The sequence below is a fragment of the Galleria mellonella genome, unplaced genomic scaffold (genome assembly GCF_026898425.1).
Source record: "Galleria mellonella isolate WM207_F2 unplaced genomic scaffold, CSIRO_AGI_GalMel_v1 utg1917, whole genome shotgun sequence".
NCBI lineage: Eukaryota > Metazoa > Arthropoda > Insecta > Lepidoptera > Pyralidae > Galleria > Galleria mellonella.
This window is the reverse complement of record NW_026442031.1, coordinates 618,941-638,925: the sequence shown is the minus strand read 5'-3', so window position 1 is coordinate 638,925 and position 19,985 is coordinate 618,941. Positions and strand designations below refer to the sequence as shown.

The 19,985-nt window shown below is 36.7% G+C and overlaps 1 protein-coding gene across 2 annotated transcripts; it reads right to left on the bottom strand.

Moving 5' to 3' along the window:
* Positions 1 to 756: 756 nt before the first annotated feature.
* Positions 757 to 19,528, bottom strand: LOC113522681 (dnaJ homolog subfamily C member 3). 2 transcript variants are annotated; one of them, XM_052894148.1, is made up of 12 exons: positions 19,324 to 19,528; positions 19,139 to 19,249; positions 18,092 to 18,186; positions 16,808 to 16,912; positions 12,655 to 12,855; positions 11,325 to 11,450; positions 9,358 to 9,582; positions 8,622 to 8,739; positions 6,918 to 7,050; positions 6,048 to 6,177; positions 4,646 to 4,812; positions 757 to 4,612 (listed from the first exon to the last, which is right to left on the bottom strand). In XM_052894148.1, exons 1-11 carry the CDS (start codon positions 19,400 to 19,402, stop codon positions 4,663 to 4,665), a joined length of 1,473 nt encoding a protein of 490 aa, XP_052750108.1. In that variant the 5' UTR covers positions 19,403 to 19,528; the 3' UTR covers positions 757 to 4,612; positions 4,646 to 4,662. The 2 variants fall into 2 exon arrangements, with proteins under 2 accessions (XP_052750108.1, XP_052750106.1); XM_052894146.1 differs by having other exon boundaries at positions 757 to 4,812.
* Between the last annotated feature and the right edge of the window lie 457 nt (positions 19,529 to 19,985).

Genomic DNA, 19,985 nt, shown 5'->3' with positions numbered 1-19,985 from the left:
CAAGTAGACCAGTGCTTAGTGCGAGTTCAGAATACGATTGCGTTGATCGAGAGTTAACTCGATTCTGAATCTTGAGCTGAAGTTCTAAACGACCAATCATGATTGTCATTGACCAATGACATTTTAATTAATCGATTGATTGTTGATTCTCGATGATCGAGTACATTTGAAAACTGTATTAAGCTTTCAGGTGACTTGGTATAATTTTCCCTCTTCGTATTGAAGTATTTAGTTCGCTAATGTCTTAAGGGAGATTCTCTTAAAATATTTTGGGGATAAAACACAATTATGGACAACGAGGCCCGATTTCGTCGCACACTAAGCTAAATTCTAGTAGTAAGAGAGTCTGTGATCTTTTAATAATTATTTATACATTGAAGAAACTATGAGCTTTATTAGATTACGTATTTAATCAATTATATAGAAAATTCGAAAAAAAAAGTAATGCTTTTTTTTATTATGCAACTTAGAATGGCAAACAAGCTGACGGCCCACTTGATTGAAAGTGGTAACCGTCACCTATAGACATGAGTATTACCATGGACATAACAGACTATTCTGTTTCGCCCATGATACCCACCATGCGTTGCCATTCCTGAGGACTCAGGTGTTATTCCTCTGTACCCAGTAAATTCACGCCATATCCCACCCTTCAAACTGAAACACAGCCATGCAAACACAACTGCTTCACATTTCACTGGTAGAAACACGAATGACTGTCATCAAACAAATGTAGGACATAATGAAAAGGCATCATTTATAATAATATCTTATTATATTCTAAAATATTTACAAGTTCATGACTCACAATAACTTATTAAAATAAATATTTATTATGACTGCAAGGCGCTTACAATGCAATACAATGTAATTCGTTAACTACAGTTCAATTTAACTAATCCGATAGAAAACGGACTTAACATTATTTTCCAGTCGTTTGTATTGCTCCATATCATTTGTCAATACATATCAGTTCTAATAAACTGAATCACTTTAATTTAATCATCACATTGACAAATGATTAAAGCACCAGAACTTACAACAGCTAACAATTTACAATTGCTACACAATACAGTTTGTTTTATACTAAATTACATAAATCAATGTTATAATACATATTTTTGTAATGTGCAATTAAAATTTAGTATAGAACAAACTGCATAATAGCATAGAGATGACATTCATGTTCGTGACATTTTGTATGGTTGTAACAAAGTTGACTGTGTATGTACATAGATCGTAAGACGGTTAATGTAAAACCCTTACATCATATAGATAGAGCATCGGACCTCAAAAACGGGTCAACTTTTTGTCAGCCAATTGTCAAATTAGCTGACTCGTTTTTTTTTTTATCTGTGTTCTATATAATTACGCAGAAAATGTATCTTGACTTATTATTTAATAAATAAAATGAGTGTTTACACATTAAAAAGTTGCAAAAATTATAAGACAAAATAAATATGGAAGTTATAAAGGAATCACTAGCAACTATTTACGCACGCAAAATTGTATGAAAAAGTTGACCCTCTTTTCTCGAAGCATTTGTATGGAGACACCCTATCTATATAATCTAAGTGTAAAACATAACAAATGCTCACCCATATGTTACTGATTGTACTGAAATAAAGTACGTATTATTTTTCAGCTTGTTCCAACACTTTTTACATTTCAAAATATTGTAATTGCATTTTTTATTTATTTACATAACTCTGTCTTTAACTAAAATAGCTTAAATGCCACTTGGTTCGACATTTTGTTGATAATAAATTAATAAGTATAATTAAATATTGTTTTTTCAACATTCTGTATGTCCTCATGAATGGATTAACAATGTAAGTGGCACAGGTGGTGTTTATAACATTTTTGTATGAGTCAAGTGGGATACAAAAATGTAACAAACCTTCGACGAGATCAGCCGCCATCTTGATAATGGCAAACAAGATGGCGGCTACATTATGAGATAAGTAACTGTCAGTTAAAATAAAAATTACAGTGACAATAAACTCGTTGTGTACTTAGAATTCGATTTAATTATGCAATATAATTTATTTTATCAATTTATTGCATTTTATTTACTATTATTTATAAATAAATTGTTTAAAGCGGATTTTGTTTTTTATTACAATTGTCGATTTGTCAATCTGTTATCAGAAACATCTTTAATTTTAAAAACTCATGTATATTGTAGCCATACGTTAATTTCAAGTAATATTCAGACAAATAAATAAAATTCTTTCTTTCGCTTATTTTACTGATATTTGCATATCTTAACATATTTCTGATATACAATGTAACAACTTTGCGTTTGTGCTAGTGACTTTTCAAATAGATCTATATTCATAGGTATATATATTTCAAATGCACTTTGTACTTTTGCTGAAGTGTAAAGTTATTAGCATTCCATTAGTAGCAAACAATCGGGTTGGAATTAGATATAAAACAAGCATTAATTATAGTTAATTTCGCGCGATTCGACTATGTATTCGATTTATATAGTATTCTATTATACTATATACATTCGAATTGATAGTGATTTTGACCGATTTCTCGGGTGCATAAATTATTCACTAAATCGAATTGGGTAAAAAAAAAATATATTATTTTCTTTTTCTGGCAGTAAATAATTATACATTAATAAACATATAATACATGTCAATCGCAGTAAAAGCCCAGATCAAAATTGGCACCACTGACCTTCAATCTAATTTTTTTTAATGGCATGAAGACAGTTGGGTCTATACAAAGGCGAATGAAAATGAGGAAATGAAAATTGAGGTGGTTCAAGTTAAATTTTTATAAATATTAATACAAGTGTATTTATAAAAATTTTAAAATACGAGTTTTAATTTGATTCGAATGATCGTGCGAGCATTTAACAACCTTTGTTTCTGAATATCCTTCCAAAATATGGACGTAACGATACATATATACAAATTTTAATATTTGAGCAAATGAATAAATAATAAATTAAATGCTGGCCTCAAACTTTATTAAGATCCAACTGGAAGCTTTCGCAAAGCAATCTGAACTATCCCTGTAGGTTATGTAAGCTTTCTTCAAATCAACCTTTGGCAAATTAATTGCAAGATAAAACAGCTGGGCTATCGACACAGCCGCCGGCGGGGAACGTGTTGCCAACTTAGTGTTGTTGGTGCTTGATTTAACCCGTTTTCTTTTTATTCAGCATAATTATTTTACGTTCATTTGGGCTTAGGATTAGATTTTGAGTTAGAGGTAACTCCAAAATAAGATACGTCGAAACAATGGAAAAAATTTTTACTTATAAAAATGTCTCAGAAGCGTTAGTTTTCAGAGCCGTTGACAAAATCATTGTGTGAGTGAATAAATGAGATGTTGCCATATACAACATAATTCCCTAGATTGCCCCACCATACATTATTTTAGTCTATAGACTGGATACTTGGCCCATTTTGATACGTTTAAAGTCTTACACAATTGCTGTTCATTAATTAAGAAGCCTTTTTTATTTACAAGAGGTTATTACATTATCACAAAATGTGACATTTATTTTTACATCTGATTTCGTCTGCGCGGTTGGTATAAAAAGTAGCTTATGATTTTTCCACTACAAAATATTATATGTAAGGCAAATTTTATGAAAATTAGTAGAGTTGGTTTTTTAAACAAATAAATACACATTTTTTATGTATCAGTACATATTTTATATTTATACTAGCTAAAAAAAACGAAATATTTGACATTTGGGAATCAAATTAGTTTCCCAATTTGTTGGATTATTGTGTAGAAAGGGATCACTCTCTGTAGCTATATCGCTCTTTATGGACAAGAGTAAGACACTGAGAGAGCGAGCTAGTATCTTTAATAAGCTATAAACTATATATATTTTTGAAAGTTTCGGAAATATACAACGTATTGTAATGTCATAGTGAACGGATTAATTTACGTTTACTGCAGTTAGAGACTAAGGGTCCCGGACGATCCTGAAACTAGTCGAGCTTTTTCAACTAAAATACATTTAAGTAAATTTGTTCACTATCACATTAACACTATGAATTTGCGTTTGCCGAGTACAAATCAACTTTCCCAACTTTTTTTTTATACAACTTAGAATGGCAAACAAGCTGACGGCCCACCTGATGGAAAGTGGTAACCGTCGCCTATAGACATGAGCAGTACCGTGGACATAGCAGAGTATACTGTTTCGCCCATGATACTCTCCATACGCTGCCATTCCTGAGGACTCAGGTGTTATTCCTCTGTACCCTGTAAACTCATTGTCGTTTTATGAGGGCAGTGTAAAATTGTCATTGGCAATAGATTTGGATTGATATCGATGTTGGATTCAAGAGTTATTCAACCATTTGTTTGTTTATTTATTATTATTGCTTTTTTTTTAAATTTTGACTTCAATTGAACTAAATTTATTTTAATTGCTTTCTATTTTTATATTATTTTTGTTATGTTTAGTTTTAGTTTCTTTTGTTCTTGTTTTGTGCGCTAGTGTGGGTCGCGTGCTTCGTCGATTAAATTCTTTCTTTTTTCTCTCAAATCTACATTATGATAATGTAATAACCCCCTTACAACGAAAGTGATGAGTACAGACGCCGGTGGACTCACGTGAGCGGTGAGCAGTGGTGGCGGTGGTGGTGGTGGTGGTGGTGGTGGTGGTGGTGGTGGTGCCTAGTTGAAGTGGAACTTGAACTGGAAGGGGCTGCCGTGCTGGAAGTGGTGGAAGGGGCTGTGGAAGGGCGGCGCGGCGCGGCCCGCCTCCGGGTCCAGCGGGTCGCTGCCCGCGTCGAACTGGGCGCGCTTCTCCGCGTCCGTCAGCACCTGCCACATACGTTTACACAACTTACGACCGCAAACCACCTGGCGGCCCACCTCATACAAAGTAGCAGCCGTCGCCTAATCACATGACCAAGGGGGAAAGGAATTGCTAGCAATGGAGTTTGACAGCCCCATTGCTAGCAATATGCCCTATCAGGTCGACCTGCACGTGGTTCCACCTGGAAACCATCGTGAACAATTCTTGTTGAATTCGTCACGATGGGCTAACTGGCCTGCTTCATCCTCACCTATCATCCCTCACTGGTGCTCCTCCGGTGTATACCAATAGCGCGGGTGGGGTTACCATTCCATTATCACCCATAAAAAAATCCACATGACCAGTACCGTGGACACAACAGAGTATACTGTTTCGCCCACGATACCCCCATGCGTTGCCATTCCTGAGGACTCAGATCTTACTCCTCTGTACCCTGTAAATTCACTACCATATCCCACCCTTCAAACCGAAACACAGCCATGCAGACAACTGCTTTACGGTAAAAACACGAATAGGACAGAGGTACCCAAGCAAGCGACTTTTGTACACCACATGGTAAACCTCTGGTAAACCACATGAACAACACTTGTCTTTGCAATCCGTATCATTCATTCATGGGCACTATAAACAGTTTTCATTCATTCAATGTAAACTGGTCATATCCTACAGGAACCAGTACATAAAATATCTTATGTGCCAAGTTAAAATATTACCTATTCATATACTAAATTTCTTTCAAATCCATACAGTAGTTTTTGTGTGAAAAATTAACAAACATCTTTATCGATTAGTAAAATATGAAAATGAATTTGTTTAGTGTTCTGTTTTAACTGAAGACAGAAAGAAATCGTTCGTAATACACCATCACATGGTCCTCTTTGTAGCCATCATACTGGATGCCTGCATCACGATGGACTAACTAACCTGCCTTTTCATTCTCACTTATCATCCATCACTAGTATCGTACATGTATCCCTTTCAAAACATCACTAAAAACCAAACTGTGGTTGCCAACGCGTCTGCCAAGCGTGGCAACTACTGGCAAACCCCACCTTATGTGGGAGATCCCTATGTTTAACAGTGGACAATTAACAACTGACAAAATGTTGGGATACTTGTGTACGCTTGCATCCGTGCGTGTGTGCGTGCCTGCGTGTACGTGCGTGCATGTGAGTGCGTGCGTGTAAGTCCGTGTGTATGTGTATGTGTGTGTGTGTGTGTGTGTGTGTGTGTGACGCACCTCCTTGGCGGCGGCGATGTCGATGAACTTCTTCTCTGCGATCTTCTTCTCGTCGCCCTGGTAGTTGTCCGGGTGCCACTTCTGCGCCGCCTTGCGGTACGCCTTTATTATCTCCTGCTTGCTCGCAGACCTGCACGCGCACAAAACAAAAATAATAGTAATATAATAAAATTGCAACTAAACTGTGTGGCTGTACGTGTGAGATATTTGAGAAATATTGATAAGAGAGGTCTTCTAACAATAACAGTTGGAGTTAAAATAATAACTTTTAAAAAATTTGTCCATCTGTATGTTTGTTCTGGCGATATCACACAAAAACTACTTGTGCTGTCCTGGTATTAGTATATATTACCTTAACATCATCTTGGTAATTGTAAAAACTAAATTATATTTTTATTTAATTTTGAAAACTTAACAATTATAATGTCAAGAGTCGTCAATAATGCTTACCATCAGGTGGGCCGTATGCTTATTTGCCACCACAGTGGTATAAAAAATCATATTATTCTGTCGTCACTAAAACGGTTAAATATCTCCTATGTAGACAGTGGCAATAATCGTGTGGTCTCGGCATAGAATAGGCCACCCCTTTCTTTCCCGTGGGTGTCGTAAGAGGCGACTAAGGGAGGATGAGGGATGGGCAGCAGGGTCCCTCTTTTGACATCTCGAAAGCCTAATTGCGGTTGCACATTCGCCTGCCAAACGTGGCAACTTTTGGCAAAACATCTCAAGAGGGAGGTCTATGCTCAACAGTGGACAGATAAAGGCTGATATGAAACAGATCCTGTTTGAGTTGGTAAAATGTGGTGAAAGCTAGTAGCTTCTAACAACAGGCATCTCAAGACATATAACAGTGAAGTGTGTACCAACCTTTTAACTCCTAATATCTTGTAGTAGTCCCTCTGCTCGGACTGTTTCTGCAACTTCTGCGCCCTGCTCAGTCCATCCTTGGCTCGCTGCAGACCTTCCTCCAGCTCCAGGGCCTCCTTGAACGAGTGGATTGCTGTACACAAAGGATTAATTTTAGTTTTTTTTTTTTTAATAAGAATCTATACAATTATTAATAAGTTTCGTTTGGTTATTTTTGGACGATACTGACTGGACTAGTTGAAGCATTGACTCATGATTTAGATATTACAGTCATCGTCATCAACATATCAGCTGTTGACTGTCCACTGCTGACCATAGGCCTCCCCCTATTGGGGGGTTTTATCAGTAGTTTCCATGCTTGGCTGATGAGTTGGTAACTGCAGTTAGGCTTTGAAGATCCACAGAAAAGGAAGGGATGGCCAATTCTATACCGCGACCACATGGCAAATTAGTTAAGTGCTTAGATAAATTTTAATTGTTGTTATAGTTGTCAATTAAAACATTTTCAGTCTCAAGTGCTTATAAAATATTTCAAAGTTCAACGGCGTAGTTTATTAATTTACACAAAAAAAAAGTAATATATCAATATTAATTTTTTTACGGTTGAAATTGCTCTTTTATGCGAAAAGAGTGGAGGCTCTCACCCCGTTTGTTCGTCCGACGTCGAAAGAGAGAAGACGTAACAGATAAAGTTGTTGAGCACACTACACTATATACACTTAGATTATATAGATAGAGCATCGAGTCTCAAAAATCGGGTCAACTTTTTGTCAGCCAATTGTCAAATTAATTGATCCGTTTTTTTATCAATGTCCTATATATTTACGCATACACTGTATCTTGACGTATCTATATTTAATTATGTAATAAATAAAATAAGTTTTTGTGCATCTTTTTAAGATGCAAAAATTATAAAAAAAAAAAAAATATAGAATGCAGTCGATCCCGGAAGGGGAATTTACCATTTTGGTTTCTTCACAAGTCGTGGGGTCGAGCTGGATCGAGTGTGATCGTTGTGTTGCGTGGGCGGTAAAAAGTTCCTTATTTATACTATATATTTGTACACGGAAGAGAGTATCGCGACATACACGAATACGGTTAATGACGAAGCGGAGTTCAAACTCGACGCCGGGTACGAGCGTGCGCGTGCGCATGTCAAGCCGCGGGCCGGCGACTGTCTGTGCGCGGCGGTATCCACCCGGGGGGCGCGGTCACTAGGGATGGGGTCAATTTCGACTGTTAAAAGAACTTATAAAGGAAACATTAATATATATTTATGTTATTCTCAATTTCGTGTATAATATAGTGTATGTCATATATGTGTAAGTATATTTGTTATTTATATATATTTATTCGTTAATTTTAGTATGTATGTATATCAATAATTCCTAGTACCGCATTCATGTATTCTGACACTTTTCTATGGTTGACTGGGAGAGAATGCTTTTAGCATTAAGTCCGCCATGTACACATATATGTACTAATGAATAATAAATAAATAATAAAAAACCACTCAACTATTTATCACGCAAAATTGTATGAAAAAGTTGAGTCGCTTCTCTTGTAGCTTCTGTATGGAGACACTGTATTTTTTTTTTTTTACAACACAGAGGGCAAACGAGCGTGCGGCTCACCTGATGGTAAGTGACTACCGCCGCCCATATGTCTATAATGTAAGACTATTATAATGTACAAGTGTGGTACCGTCGTCGAACATGTCGAGGCCGAGCAGCGCGTCGCCGCGGTCGCACAGCAAGCGGGCATCCCGCCGCAGCTCCAGCGCTGAACTACACTGCGCCAGCGCCTCCGTGTACAGCTCCTCCTGCGACAAACGGATACACAATTATCAGTGATGGGCTCTAACAGGACCATTGCCAATATACCTCACCAGGGACACCTCCTCACGGTTCCGTCTGGAAACTATCATGGTTAATTCCTGTTGAATTCATCATGATGGGCTAATTGGCCTGTTTTCATTCTCATCTATCACCCTTCACTGATACATTTTCACCCATCAAAAAAACAGAACCATTGTAACAACATATCCTATTAGATCGATTTCCACGGGGTTCCCTCTTAAAACTGACCTGCTTTCGTCCTCACCTATCATCTCTCATTGGTGGCTCATCAATGTATACCAATTGGACAGCTAGGATTACCAATGGTCCTATTCATACTTCTTCCAAAGACATTGTAGACAATTTAAGTCGTGTAATTCCAGCATAGAATAGGCCACGCTTTCCTTTTCCATTGATGTTGTAAGAAACGACTAAGAAAAAGCAAGGGATAGGCAGCAGCATCCCTCTTAAAACATCTATAAAACCTGACTGGGGTTGCCAATCCACCTGCCAAGCATGGCAACTACTGGCATGGCCCCCAAGAGAGAAGCTTATGTTCAGCATTGGGTGGTTAAAAATTGATGATGTCAAAAGCGACATACCTTGACTGAGCAACTGCACAGCCACCTGCGAGCCTCGAAGACGACGAGCGTGACCTCGTCCTCCACTTTGAGCACCTTGTTGGCGCTGGCGAGGCAGCCGGTGAAGTCCCGCGCCTCGCTCAGCTCCTCGCACTCCAGCAGCAGTTTGTCCACCTTCTTCACTTTCTTGTAGAACGGGAAGCACTTCTTGTGCTCCGGATCTAGTTTTAGACACTCGCGGATTTCCTGTAATACATATAATAACTTGGTAATTTTTTTTATACTACTAAGGTGACAAGTAAGCATACAGCCTGTCTGATGGTAAATGGAGTTAGCGTAGTCTATGAGCGTCTGTAACACCGAGAATATCACGCGCTTTGTCGACCCTTAAGAAGCCTTACTGTAGAACCCCATACTGTAGTCTCTAGTCAAAGCCTCAACAGGAATATCATTCCACAACCTGAGTGTTTGCGGGAAGATGGAAGCAGGAAGACCATTCTGGGTCTAAGGTGTAAGGATGGACTTCCCTGCCGATGGCGAGCGGTGCGAAGGTGAAAGGTGGCTGTTGGCATCATATTGAAGAGTTCTTCAGAACAACCCGTTTTATAAGCGGTAGAAGATGCAAAGAGAGGCAGTCTCGTCTTAAATTAAGGGGCTCGATACTAGATACTTTGCCAAAATGAAGTTTGAGATAAAGTAGAACCAACAAAATTCAAGTATCTTTTTGAAACTCACGATCGTAACCTTCGTTCCAATAATACTCTCCAACTATCTATCCCCTCTCACCGTACTGGTTTCGCTTCAAATTCTTTTCTCCTACATTCTTCACAACTCTGGAACGCGCTTCCTGATGCCCTTAAGAGACTAGCGACTAAACCGTCTTTCAAAAAAACATTCACGCTCACTTTTTTACTTTACCCGAGTAGTAAGTGCTTTATATTATTCTCAATTTCGTGTATAATATAGTATATATCATATATGTGTAAGTATATTTGTTATTCATATATATTTATTCGTTTATATATGTAATTTTAGTATGTATGTATATCAATAATCACTAGTACCGCATTCGAGTGTTCTGACACTTCCCTATGGTTGACTGGGAGAGAATGCTTTTAGCATTAAGTCCGCCATGTACACATATTTGTACTGATGAATAAATAAATAAATAAACACAACAGAAAATATTTTGTTTATATAATCATTGTTTAAAATTTCAACATATACTTACACATATATTTATAATGGAAACAAAAAAAATATAAACAAATAAAAATAAATTAAAAAATAAACCTTTTTTTTAAATGGAAGAAATTAAATAAAAAAGATGCAACACCTATGATATTCTACTGTATGGTAAGAATCTTGTTTTTTTTTATACCACTTTGGTGGCAAACAAGCATACGGCCCACCTGATGGTAAGCGGTTACCGTAGCCTATGAACGCCTGCAATACCAGAGGCATTACGCGCGCGTTGCCGACCCTGAAGAAACCTTTTTACCCCCTTTTAAAGAACCCCATGCTGTAGTCTGTTGGGAAAACATCGGCAGGGAGCTCAAATCACAACCTGAGTGTTCGTGGGAGGAAACGTTGCCTTGATAAAATAATGCTTGGATGATAATTATGTAAAAATCATATGTATGTACAACAATGTTTAGAGTATTCGGAAACCTGTATATTGCCCATCAACTTTTGGTATTGACATAGTACGGATAGCTGTGGTCCCGGCATAGAATAGGCCACCCCTTCCTTTTCCGTGGGTGTCGTAAGTGGCTACTAAGGGAGGGCGAGGGATGGGCAGCAGGGTCCCTCTTAAAACATTTTCAAAGCCTAACTGCGGTTGCCAATTCACCTGTCAAGCATGGTACCTACTGGCAAAGTCCCTGAAGGTGGAGGCTTATAGTCAGCAGTGGACAGTTAGAAAACTAATATGATGATGAGGACGGTATGGATAGTGGTCAGTGGAGAGTGGACGGGAGGGTGGTTACCTTGAGTGCGTCGCTGACGTGTCCGAGCTGGTAGAGCAGCGTGGCGAGGCGGTAGTAGCCGTCGGTGGAGTCCTGCTGCAGGCGGTTCACCGACCGGATGTCCGACACCGCCGAGAACAGGTCGTTCTGCACACCACAACAACAAATTTAAGCATTTTTTAATAGTAATTTTTTCATTACCGCCCATTCGGAATGTAATTTCAGCCTAGAATTGGCAAAAAAAACTCAGCTTTTTTCAAACAGTTTAAATTTATAAAAATTGGACCTAACATTACACGACGTGTATATGTGAGTGCATGCAACTGGTGCAGCAGTGAAGTCGACGTGTGAGTGGAAGTGTGTGTGACGACAGATTTGAATATATGCGTAGGTAGATATATGAGCCGTGAGTATGTGTGGGTGTATGTAGTACTGTAATGTACTTAGACTTTAGCTTTTTGCTACCGCAGGTGTATTGTAGGTGTGTGGGTGCAAGTGGATGCATGAGTGGGGATATGTGGATTTTTTTAATGGATAAAGATGAAATGGTACACATGCTTATGTTATTGTATACAATAGTGGGGCAGCAGCGGAGGGCGAAGCAATTAGTATGAAGGCAGATCAGTAAGTCTATTGTAATGAATTTACTAGTATTTACCCATATGTTTCGTTACGCTTTCTGTTTTCACCCAATGGTTAGCTGGTAGAGAATGCCATATGGCATTAAGCTCGCCATTTGTACAAAATTTTATTGTGCAATAAAGAATAAATAATTAAATAAATAAGTGTTTCAAGGGGGGAGGGGACGACACTGGGAAATATGGGTGTGGGGAAAATGATGTTTTAAGAGATGGTAATGAAATAGTAAGCCCGCTTGCGCTATCGGTATATACTGGCAGGGCACTGGAGAGGAATGATAGGTGAGGATGAAGCAGGTCAATTAGCCCAGCGTGACAAATTAAACAATAAATCAATCACGATAGTTTCCAGGGGGCACTGGGAGGAGGTTGATCTAACAGGTGTGTAAAGTTGTTTATTGGAAGCTTATGGATGTGTGAGTGGTATTATATTGGTGAGTTAATGAATAGAATAGAAAACATTTATTGCCAGTAAACACACAATCACAATATAAAATATAGAAAATACGTATACAAGAAGTGTCCCATACTAGGCAAAAGGAACCGGCTCAGCTGATACTGGGAGTGTCCCAGCGCAATGTGAACAGCTGCACAGCGCTGGTTTTCAGCCAGTCCCTCTCTTAACAAAATACAACTAAAGTGCAGGCAACCATTGTAATTGCTTCTAAATATGTCATGTGTGAAGGAGAGAGTATTAGTGTGTATGTACGGACCAGCGCGATGTACGCCTCGGCTCGGAGCTGCCGCAGGTGTGCGGACCAGGGCGACACCTCCAGCAGGCGCGAGGCGAGGTCTGCGGCGGCGCGGTGGTCGCCGCCGCGGTAGTAGGCCTCCGCGAGCTGCAGGTCCTCCACGTACTGCTCTATCTTGTGGTACTGCGCTATCGCCTCCTCGTTGTACGGGTCCGCTTGGTTCTGGAATAGGAGACGAGCTACTATTGTACTTTGTTCGTACACTAACTCTTTATTTATGTTACCAAAAACCGAGGAGAGCTATCGATTCACCTGGTGAAAGGTGAATAACATCTTCAGACATTCACCAACTTAAGTTTTTTTTTATTTGTGTAATAAGAATTATTAATAGATATCAGGTGAGATGAATAGAGACTATTCATGATATAACTATTATGTGCATACTCTGTCTCTTTTCATTTAACAGTTTCCTCTTGTCAGTGCAAGCAATTCATGCATCTTCTTGCAGCCAGTTCTATCCCAGGCCATATCCTTGACCTCCCTATACGACATGACACCTAGTGTTTCTTTTATCTGTCCCATGTAGTTATTCCTTGGTCTTCCCCTTCTCCCTTCTACTACGCTCTTTAAAAAAAAAGTTATGTCTAACATATATAAAGCAGCGCAGCATTTTTCATGCATATACTGAATACTCAAAATTTTAAATACAATTATGAAGTAGCGAAAAAATTTTATAATTATTGAATTTTTTTTATGCAACTTAGAATGGCAAACAAGCTGACGGTCCACCTTATGGAAAGTGGTAACCGTCGCCTATAGACATGAGCAGTACCATGGATATAACAGAGTATACTGTTTCGCCCATGATACCCCCCATGCGTTGCCATTCTTGAGGACTCAGATGTTATTCCTCTGTACCCTGTAAATTCACTGCCATATCACACCTTTCGAACCGAAACATAACAATGCAAACACAACTGCTTCACAGTTGAAACACGAATGGGACAGAGGTGCCCAAGCAAACGACTTTTGTACAAAGTCTCCCTCTGGTAAACGATGATAATATCTATTAAAACTCTTTTACTATCAAAATAATTAAAAAAAAAAGCGCTATTTTTGGATTACATAAATAACAATATAAAAAATAATTAAATAATTTCGACGTAAACATTGGTTATATATATATATATATATTTAAAGAAAAAAAAAATATATAAACTTCTTCAATAGAAGCAACAATACTCTTCAAAGAGTTTCTAGTAAGGCGTGATAATAAATTATATATATATATATATATATATATATATATATATATATATATATATATATATATATATATATATATATATATATATATATACATGATATCTAAGTACAGTTCGCGCCAGTCAGATGTTTGTCTATGTATGTCGTCATACACAACACAATAATGATAGATTATCAGCTGCAATAAGCGCTTGATTGTACGATGAATACCTATTGTGTTGGACCGTTGCGTCAGCAAACACAGAAAATACACTACCATATATTAAACTGTATAAATTATAAATATTTCATGGTTATAATAACATATTCTAAGTTTGAACACAAGTAATATACCAGAGGGAGACTGTACAAAAGTCGATTGCTTGGGTGCCTCTGTCCCATTCGTGTTTCTACCGTGAAGCAGTTGTGTTTGCACGGCTGTGTTTTGGTTTGAAGAGTGGGATATGACGTGAATTTACTGGGTACAGAGGAATAACATCTGAGTCCTCAGGAATGGCAACGCATGGGGGGTATCATGGGCGAAACAGTATAGTCTGTTATGTCCATGGTACTACTCATGTCTATAAGCGACGGTTACCACTTTCCATCAGGTGGGCCGTCAGCTTGTTTGCTATTCTAAGTTATATATATATATATATATATATATATATATATATATATATATATATATATATATATATATATATATATATATATATATATATATATATACTTTTTATTATAGCACAAATATAGACTAAGGGAGGGCGAGGGATGGGCAGCAGCATCTCTTAAAATATCTCCAAAGCCTAACTGCAGTTGCAAATCTGCCTGCCAAGCGTGGCAACTACTGGCAAAACCGTTCAACAGGGACGCTTATGTTCAGCAGTGGACAGTTAAAGGCTGATATGACGATCATAGGAGTGACGACCTGAACTGTACTGCAGGGAGTCAGTGGATGCAGGTGGCTCAGGACCGTTGTTTATGGGCAGTCTATGGGGGAGGCTTATGTCCAGCAGTTGGCAGTAAAACCCAAATACTTTATTATACTAAAAGTATAATATATATATTTTTTTTTTTTCATAAAAAAACAAAGATACAAAAACCAGACACGATGGGCCCCACACTAGGCGAACCTGTATCGTGGGCACCTGACAAAGATTAACAATTAAAAAGTACATAGTGGGCGGGTATTGATAAAAAAAAGGAATATAAAATTGACATAGTGATCAATGCTGATCAGGCAACAAAAAGCAAAAAAAGTAGTGTGCCCTATCTATAATTCAATACAAAAAAAAAAAACAAATATTTCAACAAACAAAACCACTGCAACACTTATCATATAAAATTCTGTGACACTACGCACATGTCAACAATTTGAAAGTGTAATATGTGATTGGTCACATTTACGTTATGATAACATTGCCGAAACATTTTTATAATAAGGCTTTATGCAATCATGCAATAGTGAATGTTTGAGCAATACGCCCGATATGAATGTCGAGTTTAAAGAAATAATATAGACGTGTTTAGAATTGGCACTTTGTTACCCGAAATTGCTGGTAGCGATCATATAAATTTATGTATATACATATTTCAGAAGTAGGTAAACAAATTAAATAGATAGATAGATACTCTTTATTGTTTCCTCCAAAAGATTACAACAGTAAACCTATTATAAATATAAACAATTACAAGAAATAATCACAGTGAGAAAACAATGGGCGACCTTATCGCTAAAAGCAATCTCTTCCAGGCTACCTTTGGATGGAGAGGAGTAATTATAAACTATTTGGTGGGAGGCACAATGAAAAATTCTCTTAGTTCTAAATATGGATATATATATATATATATATATATATATATAATATATATATATATATATTATATATATATATATTATATATATATATATATCGTGGAACGTAAAAAATTCTAATAATTATTTTTAGGGTCTACACCGGTGTTTCCCAATGTGGGCCACGTTCCACAGAAGGGCAATTTGATAGTTAAAAGGGGGCAATTAAAAAATGGACTCGAAGCGAGATTTTAACCCTTGTTCGAAGCCATTTAAACGCTACGAGTAGATATTGGTGCCAAAGTTAACAAAAAAAGTAAATAAAAAAAAGCTGTAAATATTTATTAGGTATAATTTTGTTTGGCGTTATCAAAATATCAACTGGGCGATTAGAGTCGTCAAGTGAACTTTGTCGGGGAAAATTATGTATGGGGGCATAAAAATTTTAGATACGTTCAAGTTCATGGTACAAAAAAGGCAGGGAAACACTCGTCTATAGATACAAGTATAATGAGAATTTTTGAATTTACTATGTTCGTTGTTTCTGAAGAACATTGCATTGGTTTCTATTGCTCTTATAATAGATCTTAGATATTAAAAAAAAAAAAAAATTAAAAAATATATAATTTTTTTTTAAATATCTTCGATTTACTGACATCATATCTTATATATAAAATTCTCATGTCGCGGTGTTTGTTACCAAACTCCTCCGAGACGGCTTTACCGATTTTCATGAAATTTTGTGTGCATATTGGGTAGGTCTGAGAATCGGCCAACATCTATTTTTTATACCCCTCAATGATAAGGGTGACCCACCTCTAAATTTTTTTTTTATATTTCTTTGACAAAATTTTTTATTTTAATTTTAATACGATTTAGCATTGAAAAGTACATACAACTTCAAATTTTCACCCTTTTACGATCAACGCCTGTTCTTTAATCGCGATTTTTATAAGGCAAGGTTTATAGGTTGCAAGATGGCAATCCAATATAATAATTGTAATACGAGAAATTTTCATGTATAATTCTCGAAATAATGTATATGGTAAAACAACGTTTGCCGAGTCAGCTAATAACTATGTATGGTATAATTTTGTTACATATATTGTTATTTGATTACAAAATACTTACAACTTGTAAATAATCCTCCTGGGCTTCTCTGTACTGCGCTAGTTTGAGGTAGACATTGGCTCTCTGCAGCCTCGCTGACGTAAAGTCAGCCTTCAACTCCAACACCTGCAACAACATATACAATTTCATAATACTTCAATGTCAGAGTCACATAGCATTTGTATATACTAAATTGTAATGCAAAAAAACATATAATTACATTTCCTTTCATAAGATACTTTTAAAGTAATATTACATAAATCATCTTTTGGGAACTTGACTTACCAGAGGGAGAATTCCTACAAAAGTCATTTGCTTGGGTACCTTTGTCCCATTCGTGTTTTCACCGTGAAACAGTTGTTTGCATGGCTGTATTACAGTACATGGGACAAAGGTCAGTGAATTTACAGGGTACAGAGGAATAACATGAGTCCTCAGGAATGGCAACGCATGGGGGTATCATGGGCGAAACAGTATACTCTGTTATGTCCATAGTACTGCTCAAGTCTATAGGCGATGGTTACCACTTTCCATCAGGTGGGTCGTCAGCTTGTTTGCTATTCTAAGTTGCATAAAAAAAACTTGAAATAGCGATAGAATGTATTACAATTTGCTAAGTATATTTATATTACTATTTGTACCCAATTACTTTGTCTATGTGAATCAATACATGAAGTATCCTATGTGTTAGGTTAAGATATAACTTGCATGCATGGGGGCATTAAATTTCATTCAACTTCATTCCAGTAGTTTTTGTGTTTAAAAACAAGAAATCATTCATGCTTAGAAACATTCAATATGATGCCCACAACCACTTTCTACCATCGTACGGCTTCTCATTGACAAAGAGTTCACCCTCATACCCTACAGCCTAAACGGTGACATACAACGCGGTTTCAGAGATGTTTTCTCCCACAAACACTCAGGTTATGGAATAAGCTTTCTTCAGGGTCGGTAATGCGCGCGTAATACCCCTGGTATTGCAGGCGTTCATAGGCTACGGTAACCAATTACCATCAGATGAGCTGTATGCTTGATTGCCACCTCAGTGGAATAAAAAAAAACTTTTGCATTTAAAATAATAGAATTACAGGTACTGAGCATTATTGCCCTTAATCATCATGAATGGTAATGAATGAAGGGTATAGCTGGTACAGTGTACTTAACAATATACACTGGCTTCTTCTTTCCATCAGAAGAACCATCAGCTAGTTTGCTATTTGAAGGTGTATTAAAAGTAAGTTATTGAATAAAAATTAAATACATCATTTGACCAAAGCATATATAAGTAGATATAATTGTTACCTTAGTGAAGTCTTGTAGGGCAAACTTGGCTTTGCCAAGTGCATAGTACACTGTGCCCCGCTTGAAGTATGTGAGATAATTATGTGGGTCGCCCTCTGTTGACAAAATATATAATTAATGCATATTTAACTACTTTAGTGATTATAGATAGATAGATACTCTTTATTGTTTTCTCCAAAAGATTACAACAGTAAACCTATTATAAATATAAACAATTACAAGAAATAATCACAATGAGAAGACAATGGGTGACCTTATCGTTAAGAGCGATCTATTCCAGGCAACATTTGGATGGAGAAGAGTAATCATAAACAGTTTGATTGGAGGCACGATGAAGATGGAGACTTTTGCAAAAGTCAATTGCTTGGGTACCTCTGTCTCATTCGTGTTTCAACCGTGAAGCAGCTGTGTTCGCATGGCTGTGTTTCGGTTTGAAGGGTGGGATATGGCATGAATTTACTGGGTACAGAGGAATAACACCTGAGTCCTCAGGAATGGCAACGCATGGATAATTTTATTTTACAATTAAGTACAACCTCCAATAACAATACTCATGTCCATGACACTGTTTCTTTCAAGTGTTGGTTATTACTGTTCACCTAGTAGGCAGTCAGTTTGCTTGCTATAAATTAAATTGTATAATGAAACCCGAAAAAAGTTACCCACTGACCATTTGTTGTAGAGAGGTACGGTTTAAAGTTTCTAAATAGATAATTTTTTATCTATTTTCAAAGTCAAATGAAATTTTATAACATTACTAAATGATGCAATAAATTGAATGTAAATAATCATATAATTGTAAAGTTTTGTGTTATTTCTAAGAGACCTTAGAACATTAACAGTAATTTAATTACCAAATGTACACAAATAATAATTATTTATATGTAATTAATTTGTAGCTTGAGTGAAGCATAAACAATGGCAACGTTGTTTTTTCAGGTTCCATAAAGCTATCGTAGTTACCTTAAAACTTTGGGGGCATTTCATAGTTTAATAAGTTGGGAATAGAGATTTTTTTACTGATTTAATACAAATGTTTATACGAACCGACAGCCGCATGATAGTGTGTCAGGGCATCTGATAGCTGGCCCCGCGCTAAGAAGTCTCGACCTAACTCGAGGTGTTTGTTAACTTCCGCTGGGGATGCGCAGTCTGAAACTGTATCATCCCAAATATTATTAGCATTCATACAATAATTCACAGAACAAAGTAGGTTAAAAACCGATACCCACACTCTAATACTACTTCTAGTACTAATAAAACAAGGCATGGTGTAACTTTGTTCCAGTTAATATTCACTAGGTAGTCCATTATTAATTTATTATTATATTACAGCAGTCCTAATACACATTAAAGCAATTGAATTTCAATATAAACTAATTATTTGACAGAGCCTCAGTCCATTTTTCGTTCGTCTCTTTTCGTGGTCTGTTTTGATTGGTCCAAATCATTTTTTTTTTTTTTTAGTACGTTTGTTCCGTTTGGAACAGGCTAAGGTCGGAGACCATGCTGCCTAGTCTTCAAAAAGATAATTTGTCTGGAATTTTATTTTTCTAATGTCGCTTCAATTATTGTCATAATCTTCAATATTTCATTTGTCAAATCCGGTAAGTACATTTTCATAAATATCTTTTCTTTAGTTTTCTTAAACCAGTGGATTTATCAAATTAAAAATAAATAATTATAAAAAATCATTGTCTTGCAATTCAATAAAAGTATTCTTATAGCTCCTTGAATGTTGTAGTAATATAAGTGAAAATAGCTTTGAAACAAGAAGGAAATCTTAAGAGAAGCGGGATTGAGTGCGGGATATTTTCGGGTTTTTTGAAGATAATCCTAAGTTCGTCAAACATAATGTGTCTTTGAATGACAAATTCAGAGCAATCAAAAAAAG

Bases quoted from the DNA above. Each gene is read 5' to 3' on its own strand.
- LOC113522681 (XM_052894146.1), bottom strand. From the start codon at position 19,402: ATGGACTACCTAGTGAATATTAACTGGAACAAAGTTACACCATGCCTT. The intron at 16,913-18,091 runs GTAACAATTATA...ATGTTGTTGCAG, and splicing joins CCCTACAAGACTTCACTAAG to GTGTTGGAGTTGAAGGCTGA. The intron at 6,178-6,917 runs GTTGGTACACAC...GTGCGCGTGCAG, and splicing joins AAGATATTAGGAGTTAAAAG to GTCTGCGAGCAAGCAGGAGA.